At 44.8% G+C, this 14,100-nt stretch overlaps 1 protein-coding gene across 1 annotated transcript; it reads right to left on the bottom strand.

Annotated features, from left to right (window-relative positions):
* Positions 1 to 1,121: 1,121 nt before the first annotated feature.
* LOC121923358 (antigen peptide transporter 1-like) lies at positions 1,122 to 12,423 on the bottom strand (the record flags this gene model as incomplete). The annotated part of the gene is made up of 8 exons (XM_042453708.1): positions 1,122 to 1,747; positions 2,909 to 3,045; positions 4,869 to 5,028; positions 6,102 to 6,275; positions 6,888 to 7,076; positions 8,013 to 8,141; positions 8,259 to 8,456; positions 12,199 to 12,423. Coding segments are annotated over 8 exons (1,464 nt in total), but the record flags the coding sequence as incomplete, so codon positions are not given.
* Between the last annotated feature and the right edge of the window lie 1,677 nt (positions 12,424 to 14,100).

The following is a 14,100-nucleotide window of genomic DNA, read 5'->3' on the forward strand; positions in this document are numbered from 1 at the left end:
AAGACAACCTCCATCTCATCTGAACCTTTGGTTGGACATTCTACACTAGATTTACACAAAGACAGCACTGGACTTTAAAACGACCACTTACACTGAACAGAGCATAAGAAAGAGACCCATAACATAATTCAAAGTTGTGAGATGAATGTTTTGTTTTTGCTTTATCGTTGTGACATGTTTTGTACATAGTTGTTTACTTATAATAATATTTTTTTTAAATGACAGAAAAAAACGTTATCAGAAATGTTGGGGGGAGAAGGTATAATTCCTGAATGATGGTGTGGCTTTGTAGTCTATTGCCCCCACCAGCCTACTGTGGAATGATAGTGAAAGGAAAATTAACATGGCTTCCATGGGCTAACCCAGAAAAATGCTTGTATCCCATCTAAATTGTGTATTTTGCTCTCAAGAAATTTTCTCTAGAACAAACTGATTACTGTGATGGTTACATGGTGTATCACATTTCCTAGCAGGCCAAGCATTGGGGAATGGCTGCTTTCCTTACAGGTACATGACCAACTGATGCCTAGCCTGGAAACCATGCCTGGAAACCATGTCCTATGAGGAACGCCTTAGGGAGCTGGGTATGTTTAGCCTGGAGAAGAGAGGGTTAAGAGGTGATATGATAGTCCTGTTTAAATATTTGAAAGGATGCCATATTGAGGAGGGAGCAAGCTTGTTTTCTGCTGCTACAGAGACTAGAATGCCGAACAATGGATGCAAACTGCAGGAAAAGAGATTCCACCTCAACATTAGGAGGAACTTCCTGACAGTAAGGGCTGTCCGACAGTGGAACACACTCCCTTGGAGTGTAGTGGAGTTTCCTTCTTTGGAGGTCTTCAAACAGAGTCCTGGTGGTGCAATGGTTAAATGCCTGTACTGCAGCCATACACTCAAAACCACAAGGTTGCAAGTTCAAGACCAGCAAAAGGGCCCAAGCTCGACTCAGGCTTGCATCCTTCCGAGGTCGCTAAAATGAGTACCCAGACTGTTGGGGACAAATTAGCTTACTTGCTCATTAGCTTACTTGCTGTTCACTGCTATGATCTTTGGAATAGCGGTATATAAATAAAACAAATTATTATTATTATTATTATTATTATTATTATTATTATTATCTGTCGGGGATGCTTTGATTGTGATTTCCTGCATGGCAGGGGGTTGGCCCTTGCGGTCTCTTCCAACTCTATGATTCTATAGTCAAAACCTCTATCAAGTGACTGGCTTCATAGAATTTTTTGAGTGCATGGCACTTTTGCAGTAGTGACTTGGCAACCTTGACAACTATATTAGAGTGTACAAGCTTGCAACTCAGGGCTCCTATTCTCTCTAGATCCAGGTCTGTCAGGGTGGGAGGCAGAAGTGCATTCTTTCCCTAAATAAAGTTGGATCCTTGATTCACCAGGCCTGATCTTCTAATTTCTTCCAGGAAAGTCCCCTTCAATAGGTAAGGCTCTGGAGCCTAAGCCAAAAAGCTCCACTGTTCCTGCTACCATTATAGAGGCCCATTGCTCACTTTGGGGACACCATTGCTTCCTCCCCCCTCAGTCCCGTTCTGCTGCCTCTGCACCAGCTGCCAATAGGCTCCCTTCCTCTCCATCAGTTCCTTGTGGGTCCCCTTCTCTCGGATCTCCCCCTCTTCCATGACCAGGATGAGATCTGCACGTTCCACACTGTGGAGGCGGTGAGAGATGAGCAGCACGGAGCGTCTTCCACGAGCCTCTCCTTCATAAATCTCCTTCTCCACCTGGAAAGGACAAATGCAGATAACCTCTACTGAGTGTGTTCTAGGCATTCTAAGCTTCTCACTCAACCAAAGATTTCCTCTCCCTTGGCTCAGCTTCATCCTTTTCCACTTGCTGCTCCATGTGCCTGGCATTGCCTCCCTGGACATCCGAGAACTGCTCTTTCTGTCACTGTTTTCTAATCTTAATTGAAAACTTTCTTCCTTCTCACAGCTTTTGTGATTTTAGGTTAATATTATTTTATAACTGTATATATTTTTAGTTTTTTTTCTGGGTTTTTCAGGCTATGTGGCCATGTTCTAGCAGAGTTTCTTTCTGACGTTTCACCAGCATCTGTGGCTGGCATCTTCAGAGAGTACTTTGCCTGGGAAAATTGGGTGTTTATATACTGTGTGAGCCTGGGAATGCAGGAGTGATTTGCATGTGTATTGTTCTGTGTTAATGGCAGGCCTCAGGCTGGGAGGCTAATGCAAATTAGGATTAATGTCTGCATTAGCCTCCCAGGCTGAGGCCAGCCATCAACACAGAACAATACACATGCAAATCACTCCTGCATTCCCAGGCTCACACAGTATATATACACCCAATTTTTCCAGGCAAAGCATTCTCTGAAGATACCAGCCACAGATGCTGGTGAAACGTCAGAAAGAAACTCTGCTAGAACATGGCCACATAGCCTGAAAAACCCACAAAAAACTATGGATGCCGGTCATGAAAGCCTTCGACTTTATAATTCTGGGAAATTTATTTTACATGGAGGTACATGCATCTGTTTCTGAACAAAAAAAAACATGTTTTTAGCTTAGAAAACATGGCTCACAATAGGTTTTCTGCACAGAAAATGAGAGTGTGTTTTCCCACCAGAAAAAGAACCCATGTATTTCTGCAGAGAATAATTTTCTCAGAACATTTTGGGATGGTCAAATACTGAGGGGATAGTATGCAAAAGTCTTGTTGCTACATTCTTCTTCCTGACAGAGATTTCCAGCTATTGGGAAACACGTTTTTCAAGGAGGAAATGAAATATGGAGGAACATTCTTTCTATCCCTAAAATGCCCTCATAGTTTCAATGCTGGGGGGGAGGGTAGCCCAGGGGTCCCAAAAACAGACATATTTTTGGTATATTGCTCACTCCTGCTCTCTGCCATCATACCCAACTCACCTCCTGCTGACTTTCTGTGTCGAGGGCACTAGTGGCATCATCCAGGAGCAGCACTCTGGGGTCTCGGATCAAAGCCCGAGCGATGGCAACCCCTTGCCTTTGTCCTCCAGAGATCTGGCCTCCTGTTTCTCCAGCATCTGAATAAAGGAACGAGAAATGAAGATACTTTCAGCTAAAGCTGCCTCCTTTATTCTATTATTACATCTTGGCAGAAGTTTCTGTGGCATTATATCTATCCTGCTATTGCTGTTTGCTGGCCTGGCCAGAGAGAGTTTGATAGAGATGACATAGTGGAGGAAGAAGCAGCTAGACTCAGCTGTGAAGAAATGGAAAACGTAAGTGCTCTCCCACATGGAATGCACCCCCTTCCCTTCTTCTCTTGTCCCTGCTTCTAAACAGCAATGGCGGTATCCCCCACTGGGGGGACACTGCCATAAGTCACTAACTGGATTCTGGCTTATCTGTTGCTGTTCAAAGTGTTGTTTTTGACCCCCAAATTCCTACTTTATGGAATTTGAGGGGACTGAAAAATTCTTAATTATGCAGCTCAAGTCCTGTATAGTTTTCTTCCTCTCTTACATCGTACCACTGTAACTCAGCACCACCTTCAGCATCCCATCTTCTAGCAGGTGGATGAGCCAATAGACCACAGGCCATAGCCCATGTCAGTTCTGTTGCCCAATTATCCCAGGGATAAGCAAAGTGTGCCTTCTAGGCTACATGCAGCCTTTGAGATCCCCAGAATTCATTTCAGCCCCTCCCAGAACATTTTGTCCCCCAAACAGCAAAGCCTAAAGAGAGCTTAAAATGTATTACCTATCCTGACTTGAAAAAAACTTTTTTAGAAACTAAAGCGACCAGGGTTTGAATTGATGTTTAAATGGCAAAGCATTACCCCAGAGGCTTTGAGTCTGCAATCTGCCATTTTGGGAGGCAATCTGATTGGGGCATTAGGGAGGGTGAGGCCCTCGAAAGTCTAAGGAAGAAAAAAAATAGTATCCTGAACCTCAGAGGTTGCCAGCTCCTGGGCGAGCCCAATACAGCCACTTCTTAACCATCTGGACCTCTCCAAGTCCCTGGAACAAGACCTTACTGAGGGGCAAAACAGACTGCCCAAAAATGCCAGATTTGGGATGCCGTGGAGCTGCATGGTGTAGCACCACAGCAACCACACACCATAGCCCCAATCCAGCTTTTCGCTGGGGCAAAAAGAAGCAGCAGAAAACTGCTTCTTTTTGAGCCGGCAAAAAGCTGGCTTTTCTTCCGCTACCACAGCTTTGCATTGCTCCTACGGTGTGTGACATGTAAATGGTGTGCCACTGGGGCACCATATAGTGGCCGCTGTGTAAATGGCTGGGTGGCATGATGCTGGCTTCCTGCTGGCTTGGGGGCGTGTGTCGTGCATACGCCATGACCCCAAGTCACTGGGAAGCCAGCATTTTTGCCAGTCTGTTCTGGCCCCAAGATTTGTTACATGAGCCTAGAATCATAGAATCATAGAGTTGGAAGTGACCACAAGGGCCATTCAGTCCAAACCCCTGCCATGCAGGAACTCAAAATCAAAGCATCCCTGACAGATGGCCATCCAGCCTCTGCTTAAAGACTTCCAAAGAAGGAAACTCCACCACTCTCCAAGGGAGTGTGTTCCACTGTCGAACAGCTGTCAGTAAGTTCTTCCTAATGTTGAGGTGGAATCTCTTTTCCTGTAGCTTGCATCCATTGCCCCAGGTCCTATTCTCTGGAGCAGCAGAAAACAAGCTTGATCCATTCACAATATGACATCCCGTCAAATATCTAAACAGGGCTGTCATATCAGATGCTTTTTTTTTAAATATGAGGATATCAAGATGGGAGATGGGACCTGCAACCTTATGCAGGTGCTCCACTCCTGAGCTAGAGCTAGAGTCCATTTTGTGATCAGAGGAGGCTGGATGGGTTACTGGAAAGAAAAGCTTCCTACCTGTGTCATAGCCATAGCTCATTCGGGCAACCAACCAATGGGCTCCTACTCGCTGGGCTACCTGTTTCACCTCCTCCTGGCTTCGCTCCCCCAAGCCATAAGCAATGTTCCTATGTAAGGACTGAGCAAAGAGCACCGGCATCTGGCTCACTAGTGCCACCTGAGGGAGGACAGAAGGGTAAAAAGGACCTGGAGGTCTACTTTATTCCAGATCAAGACAAGCAAAATTCCCATCATGAGTGTGGACATAGGAAGTTAATCTAAAAGAAGAGTAATTGTAGGAAAGAATAAGGGAGCAAGGCAAAGGCTTCAAAACAGCAGTGAAAGATGGCTCCCATGTCACCACGGCAAATAATATTTTAACCTGCATTAATAGAACCATATTTCCAAGTCAATGGAAGTAATAGTCCACCTATATTTTGCACTGGTCAAGTCTCATCTAGAATACTGCATTCAGTTCTCGCCCTGAGTGCCTTATTTTAAGATGGATAAAGACAAGTTGGAGCTGCTTCTGAGAAGGGCAGTGAGGATGATAAGATGTATGGAGAACAAAACATAGGAGAGACTGAAGGAGCTGGGCATGTTCAACATGATCACTCTCTTTAAATACCTCAAGGGCTGCCGCAAAGAAGGAAAGCAGGTTTGCTGCCTGAGAGGGCAGGATCAGGTCTAGTGGTTTTAAGTTACAGAAGAGTAGATATTTATTGACCATTAGAAGGAGCATAATTTTTTTGTGGATTTTTCAGACTAGAAAACATGGCCGTGTTCTGGAAGAATTTATCCCTGACATTTCATCTGCATCTGTGGCTGGCATCTTTAGAGGTATTCAGAGAATCTCTGAAGATGCCAGTCACACATGCAGATGAAACTTCGGGGATAAATTCTTCCAGAACACAGCCACATAACCTGAAAAACCCACGAAAACTATGGATGCCGGCCATGAAAGCCTCGACTTCACATTAGAAGGAACATTTTGACAGAGAGAGCAGTTTGGCAATGGAATCTCTTTCTCTGGACATTTTCAAAAAGAGACTCAACAGCTACATGCTGAGGATGCTCTAGGACTGGAGATCCTGCATTAACTCAATGGCCCATGAGGTCCCCTCCAACTCCTGGATTCCATGCTGGTGTATCTGCATGAGGTTTAAGTCTAAACTTTAAAAAAAAAACCAAGACCTATCGTATATATGGGACCAGTAACTGCACTATATTTTCAGAAGAATAAGATCTCACCTTTTGCCGCAGGAAATTATTCTCGTATTCACTCAGGTTCCTGCCATCCAGCAACACTTGACCTTTTTTGGGCTCATAAAACCGTTCCAGTAGTGCCACAACGGTGCTCTTCCCAGACCCCGAGGGGCCCACCAGGGCCGTCACTGTGCCAGGACGCAGCTCCAGGGAGACCCCCTGTGAGAAACAGAGGATGTACACTGGGGGAAATCGACTCTTTTGTTAAACAAATCCAGCCATTTTAGGCCCTGGACTTCACAGCTTTTTTGTCTCCAGTCAGCTATGACCAGGTTGGCAACTGTCAGGCAGAGGACTTTTTTTCAGCCGCCCCTAGACTGTGGAATGACCTGCCAGGAAACATTCAACAGCTGAATATGCTGTCTGAATTTAAAAGAACATTATAGACCAGTCTCATCCGGCAGGCTTTTCCAGATGAGATGTTTAAATTGTGAATTTTAAAGGATGAATTGTAAAGGTGAATTTTTAAAATATGTGCAAATCTTACTTGTCCTTTTAAATTGATTTATGTTTGATGTGATGTTGTTTGTCTGTTGATTGTTGTTGTTGCTCACCTCGATCCATGGAGAGAGGTGGAAGAAATAATAATAGTAAGGAAGAAGAAGACGCAGACACAGCAGCACCAGCACCAGCTTATGTCCCTCTCAAAGCTCAATCCATAATCACACACATTTTCCTTTTCATCTCATACTAAGAGAAACACAAATTTCTCTACCTATTCACTTCCTTGTTGCCTTTGATCCCCACCATTCTGGTCTCGCCCCACATTACCTTCAGGACAAGAGAACTGTCCCGGTCAGGGTAGGAGAAATAAACATCCTTCAGCATCATGTGTCCCAGCAAGTCCTGGGGTGCCAATGTGCCTGAAGGGCTGATCTTGGGCATCCGGTCAATGTATTCGAAAACCTTCTCAGAGGAGCCTATTGCCTTCTGCACTCTGGGATAAATTTGGAGGAGAGCCTAGCAGGAAGGACACAAATGTTCTTGAGAGGATTGAAATATAAGTTGGGGTGGAAGGAGGGACAATGGAAAAAGGAAAAACAGTCAGGTACAGGTGGAGCTTAGAAAATAATTTTTAAAGTAATTAATTTATAACTTTAACATCAACGTTGTATCTTCTAGTTATAAGTTCTACTTCTAAGACCTCCCCAAAGGTAATTAAGAGGCTGTGCACACCTCCCCTAATGGGCAGCCTGCATCCACCTCCAGTTGTACCGGATTAGGGCCACAGCAACCACACGCTGTGGCCCCAATCTGGCCTTTCCAGGGTGCAGAAAGGACCCACAGCTTTAAGGTGCTCCTTTGGTGCTGCATCATGTAAAGACAGCACCAGAGGAGCGCCGTGATGCCATACGCTGTGTGGAGCAGTGCACAGCATTACGCTGCCATGGGGGCAGAATTGGTGCATGCGTCATACAGATGCCATGCTCCAGTTTGCCCCCAGGACGGTCTTAATGGCTGGTCTGCACAGCCCCTAAATCACCATTATAGACACTTTGAAGGAAACCATTTACTCTGCCTATCAAAAGAAACAAAAATAGTTAATTAAAAAAAAATAAATACCCTAATTGCTTTACATTTAACAACAAAAACCAGAACATGAACCATGTGATATTCCTCCTCCATCATTCAGCAAGGCCATACTCATGTAACTGTAAAGGCAACTAAAATTTTACCATTACATAGCAAAAGCAGGGATGTTATGGCTTGATAAGTTACAACTGTAATGTAACTAGAAAGTTTTAGTTACTAAACTGCTAAAACTCTTAAGCCCCTAAAGGTTTTTGGGATGAAAGGGAATTAATTAATGTTATTTAACAAACAAAGAGTTACTTCTGAGTTCTGGTTACATTTTCTTTATAATGTCGCTAATTCATGTCTCGCTCACTGGCTTACCCGCACCGCTGTGGAAAACCCCGTCTCGTAGAGGACAAAGGTAACAAGATCACTGCGGCTCATGCGTCCCAGTGTGACAAGGTGTCCGCCGTAATACAGGATGCCAACCTTGAGACCCAGTCCTGAGAGCTGCAAGGAAGAAATTTCAGCCTCAAATCCTTCTCCTAGGATCCCAGATAACATTGCATCACACTCCTCCATCTTATGGAGAAGAGGAACATCCCTCTCTGGGCACCCAGAACCTACGTTGCTAGTCCACATGGAGGCAGCACAAGCCACAGCCTCCCTCTGGTTGAGCTTGTAGGTCTCCTGAAGCTTCTCCTCATAGCACCAAGATGCCCCGTCCTCATTAGCAAAGCTGCGGACAGTGGAGATGGCTTGGAAATTCTCCATGGCCACCTCATTGGCTTTGGCAAGGGATTCCTGGACCTCCCGTGACAGGTTCTGGAAGGGAAGAAGTTAGATCAGTGTATTGGAACTTGGTAAACCAAAGCACCTAACGTGCATTTCCATCCTCAGCATCATTTCAATAACAACAGGAACAACACAATTTAATTCATTAATATTCTGCTAGGGTTAAATTCCCAGCTCACCCATGAAACCCACTGGGTGACCTTGGACACGTCATGGGGAAGGCAACTGCAAACCTCTTCTGAACAAATCTTGACAAGAAAACCTCATGAGATGATTGTATTGGGGTTGCTTGCCCTCTTGACCCTTGCCCATCATGGCTGGCCGTCCAGGGGGGGGATGCATTGATGAGATTCCTCACGGATATCATCGGTGCATCTTTCAGGGAAGGACATGTTCCATCTTGTTTAAAGGAAGCGGCGGTTAGGCCGCTCCTGAAAAAACCTTCCCTGGACCCCCTGGATATGAAGAATTATAGGCCGGTGTCATTGCTGCCATTTTTGAGCAAGGTGATCGAGAGGGCGGTTGCCCTTCAGCTCCAAGCTGTCTTGGATGAAGCTGATTATCTAGACCCATTTCAAACTGGCTTTAGGACAGGCTTTGGGGTTGAGACTGCCATGGTTGCCTTGACCGACGATCTGCGTCTGAGCATTGACAGGGGGAGTGTGACCCTGTTGGTGCTCTTAGACCTCTCAGCGGCTTTTGATACTATAGATCACGGCATCCTCTTGGACCGCCTGAAGGGGTTAGGTATCGGGGGCACTGCTTTGCAGTGGTTCCGGTCCTTCCTCTCGGGCAGGTCTCAGAGGGTGCTACTCGGGGACTGTAGCTCCAGTAAGAGGTACCTCACTTGTGGGGTTCCTCAGGGGGCTATTTTGTCCCCGATGTTATTTAACATCTATATGAAGCCGCTGGGTGAGATAATACGGAGTTATGGTGCTGGGTGTTATCAGTACGCTGATGACACCCAAATCTATTTCTCCGTATCTTGTTCGTCGGCCTCGAATTCCGATGGCATCTCTTCTCTCAATGAATGTCTCCAGGCGGTAATGGGCTGGATGAGGAAAAACAGATTGAAACTGAATCCAGACAAGACGGAGGTGCTCATGGTAGCGGCCCCGAAACCAAGAATTGGGTTGCAACCTCCAGTCCTGGATGGGGTCACACTCTCCTCCAGCGACTGTGTTCGCAGTCTGGGGGTGCTCCTTGACTCGTCGCTCCTGATGACAAATCAGGTAAATGCGACGGTCAGGAGTGCCTGTTATCAGCTTCGGCTGATACGCCAGCTGCGCCCTTTTCTGGAAGTAAGGGATCTCGAGACGGTTGTGCACGCACTGGTAACCTCACGCCTTGATTTCTGTAATGCACTCTACATGGGGCTACCCCTGTGCTTGACTCGGAAATTACAGCTGGTTCAAAACATGGCAGCCAGGCTTGTGTCAGGTACATCTAGGAGGCACCACATTACTCCGGTTTTGAGGTCCCTCCACTGGCTGCCTATCAGCTTCCGGGCCCAGTACAAGGTGTTGGTTATCACCTTTAAAGCCCTAAATGGCTTGGGTCCAAACTATCTTAGAGACCGCCTCCTCCCGTACAATCCTCCCCGCGCTCTCCGGTCCTCTGGGAGGAACTTACTGCAGCCTCTAAAATCTAGGCTTGCGGCAACCTCCCAGAGGGCGTTCTCTGCTGTCGCCCCCAAACTCTGGAACGACCTGCCGGAGGAGATCCGTCAGATAACATCATTAGACAGCTTTAAAAAAGCGGTCAAGACGGATCTCTTCCGGCAGGCCTTTCCAGATTAACCATCCCGGCCCAGGTTCCCAGGTTCCCTGATTCCCTCATTCCCCCCGTGGCCCCATCTTAGAGATGGTTGAGGATCAACAGAGGGATATCAGGGTTTTTAGTTTTAGTTTTAATTGCTGTTTTTATCCTTGATATTGTATTTTTAATATGTTATACTATTTAATACTGTCTTAAGGGGGGGAGGGATAAAGTGTTTTTAATTGTCATATTTTATATTTTACGGTTGTTAACCGCCCGGATTGGTTTGCCAGAGGGCGGTATACAAATAAATATTATTATTATTATTATTATTATTATTATTATTATTATTATTATTATTATTATAAGTTGGAAACGACTTGAAGGTACACAACACCTACAAAATTATGCTTTTCTCCAAATAATGGGACTTAAAGCTGCCTAAAACCTATTTAAATTATATATGGGCTAAAAACAACTATGCAAAACCTTCAGCAAAAGTATAAATATAAAAGATATTTAAAAGACAAGTAAACAGGTTGGTCTGATCTAGCACAGTTGCTCTTCAGGGGGGTTTTTTGGGGGGGAGGAGATATAGATGTCTCTTTTTAAAGACATTTATAGAACTATGATTCTACTTTAACAACACCTATTGTTGTGTCCTATGGGGGTCATTCCCACTGACAGGATGATGAATCGCTTCCTGATTAGCTTCTGCCCTGATTTTGAAAGTGATTCTAAAAGGCCCCCAGTTCCCACTATGAAAGGGGATCTTTTCCTTACCCCAGTCCAAGCAATTTAATTTGCCCAGATTGTTGTCCCCACTTGCAGCACTACTTCAGAATCCCCCATCAATCCTCCATGACGTATGTGGCTGGCTTGGAATTGGGGAGGGGGGATTGGAGGCTGAGAGAGTGTGACTTGAGGCTGAGAGAGTGTGATCTGAGGCTTTCCCCACGCCTCATCCTTTCCCAGAGGGTGCTGGTGGGAGTGTGGGTGGGAGGCCACGGTGGCGAAGAGCTGCTGTGGCTGGCTGTGGCTGGTGGAGAAGGAAGGCAGGAAGGGACCCAGGAGGGGGAGGACGAAGGGGGACACAGCAGCATGGATTTAAAAAAAAACAATTAATTGATGAATCGTTAGAATGGCTCTGCAACTACCTGCCTTGTCAAGTAGTTGTTAAGCCATTTTAACGATTTTTCAGTGAATTGTATTTTAAAAAACAAAACGCAAACACCCCTGTCACACCAGTAAAGGCAGCACGGGGGGAGGGGAGGGTGGCATATCAAAAAATATGGGGAGGGATGGCAAACACACAACCCTTGTGCCTCCCTCCAGCCATCTGTCCCTCCCCTCCACCATGAATCGATTCTCATCTGGCGTTGCCACTTGTTGGAATCCCATCAGAATCGATTCTGTGGGGGGAAAACATCTGAAAAACTAGTGTCAGGATAGCCCGGGTTTTTTAATATTTCCTCCATTTTTTCCCCACTGGAATTGATCAAATGAGGATTGGATTGGTTTTGGAGTTTATCGTAGTGGGAACAACCCCATGGAATCCAGATATTTGTATTTTATTGAGAGGCATTTATAAACCTGAGAAATCTAGTGCCTCACCAAAATGCAAATCCCAGGATTCCATAGGTATTTTCCTGGGAAAGCACACGATTGCAGCAAAGATTTTTAGATGATATCGTAATCTAAGAGGATTTATCCTGGGAAGAACCAGGCTTTCCCCATGAATGGTTTTGTTGCTGGAGCATTCCTGGTCCTTCCTGGGATAAGTCCTCTCAGATCACAATGTGTGTGAAAATCTTTGTCACAATCATGCTACTTTCCTGGGAAAATGCCTTTTTAATCCCCTAATTTTCCCCCATGTGATAGTCTCCATAGTAGTTAAAGTGGAATCATAGAGGTATAACTGAGTAGCATCAAAGGGCACAGCATGTTGAATTCTTGCAGTTAATGTCCCATATGATTAAGGCCTAATATGACATCCATGAGTCCATCTGGGTACCTGGTAAAATTTCCCTGAGAGCTTTGGCACCAGGAAGATGAAGGGAAGGGCCACAGTGACAAACAAGGCCAGTGGCACCGAGAGCCACAGCATCATGCCATAGAGGAAGGTCCCCCTCATCAGGTACCACAGTATCAGGTTCAGGTCTATGTTGAGGGCCTCGCTCATGGTGTCCGTGTCAGATATCACATGGGAAGTGAGGTCCCCTGTATGGAGGAGGAAAAATGAGGATCAAGCAAGGCCAGAGGTAAGGTATGGAGGAAAGACAAGGAAAGTTAGGGCGATGTCATTGTTTCCTTCCTTGCTGTCTCGATTATTCTTCATGATGAAGGTTACCATCATTCCATCTACCTGCTCCCTCTTCATTCACATGCGCTGCCAACCTCCTTCTGCAATCTTCTCCCATCTCCCATAAACCCTTTGAACCACCTTCTGAGCATCCTGCACATTTTGCATGGTGCGCAGATGTTAATATTATTTTTTGTACAAAACATTTTTTTCAGTCCTTAGCTATTCCGTTTTTTAAAGTGTCAAACAAGTGTTACTCATCACCTATTGTCTGCAGAGCAACATGTCCCCAATGCATTCCTAACATGTTGTTGTTATTTTATTATATCCCACCTTTCTCCCCATATAGGGACTCAAGATAGTGATTTTTAGGGCTTGAGCAGATAGGCTAGGAAAGCACAGACCAAGTCCATACTTTCCAGGCACTGGTGTTCACCTGGGTCAGTTGTACACCTGTCCCCACACCGACCCAGGACCTGCAACTGGTGTGTATACTTCTTAACTTGCCGTGCCGTTGTTTTCACTCAGGAACCCTTGTAGCCATGTCTGACGTGGAAACAGGGTCCTGACCATGTGAGTGCAGCCAGGTGCCCCATTTCTGTGTCATACGGAGTGATGGGGGACTCGTGAGAGAAAGCAACGACATGGCAAGGTAAGAAGAAGGGGTGTATATCGACACAGCCTGGTTTTGCTGCGGAGTTTCCTAAACTCTGAGGAAAATAGGGATAAATTACTCTAGGGTAAAGGCTATTTACCCTGAGATCAGGTCATATCCTCCAGATCTGCATCTGGACAGGAATGTTGTGGCCCGATCCTGGCATGGGAATTTTCTAGACAATGTGTGTTTGTGGGGAACCTAGGCCTGTTGGCTCATGTGGACAATCCCTTCGTTGCTCTTTATATTACATTTAAACAAAATGAAAAGCTCTTAAAATAGTCCCAAACCTATCAAAATGAATACGCAATACCAACAGTATAACATTCATAACGCAAGAAGAAAGATTACAAAGGAAAATTGTGTAACTACTTGGTTCCCCTTTACCACATTTCTTTCTGACATGAACTTTGCCTATGGATCTGCATTGAAGCACATGTCATTTTGGAGTGACACTTTAGAGTGTAACTTGGCCTTGGTTTTTGTAATTAAGTTTAGCTGGACTGACTTTGCCTCAAGATTTTTATTACTAATAACAATGGATAATTTATAAAACAACCAAGAAGTCACTGATTCTTATGCAATATGGTATCAGTTTAGTAGTTATGCAATAGGAAAGCTCATTTTAGCTCTTATCCTTCTTCTCATATTGATTTTTTTGAGAGATACTTTGGCATAAATCTTGTAACCGTGACAGATACAATATGCAGGTAGTTTGCACGAATCTCTTATTTTGTATGCTCCTTTCTGTTAGAATTCTCTGATGTCAATAGAGTTAATGAACTGTTATCCTACAATTACTAATCAATTAAATAATTGGATTTAAAAAAACAGTGCCTGGTGAAAAAATTATACAAGTATTTAAAAAGTACAATGCAGCTACTTTTTAAAAGTAGCTGCATTGTACTGATGCTGTCTATATGTCAAATGTTGTAGTCAACAATGTGCATAATGTATAA

The sequence above is a fragment of the Sceloporus undulatus genome, chromosome 2 (assembly GCF_019175285.1).
Source record: "Sceloporus undulatus isolate JIND9_A2432 ecotype Alabama chromosome 2, SceUnd_v1.1, whole genome shotgun sequence".
Lineage (NCBI taxonomy): Eukaryota > Metazoa > Chordata > Lepidosauria > Squamata > Phrynosomatidae > Sceloporus > Sceloporus undulatus.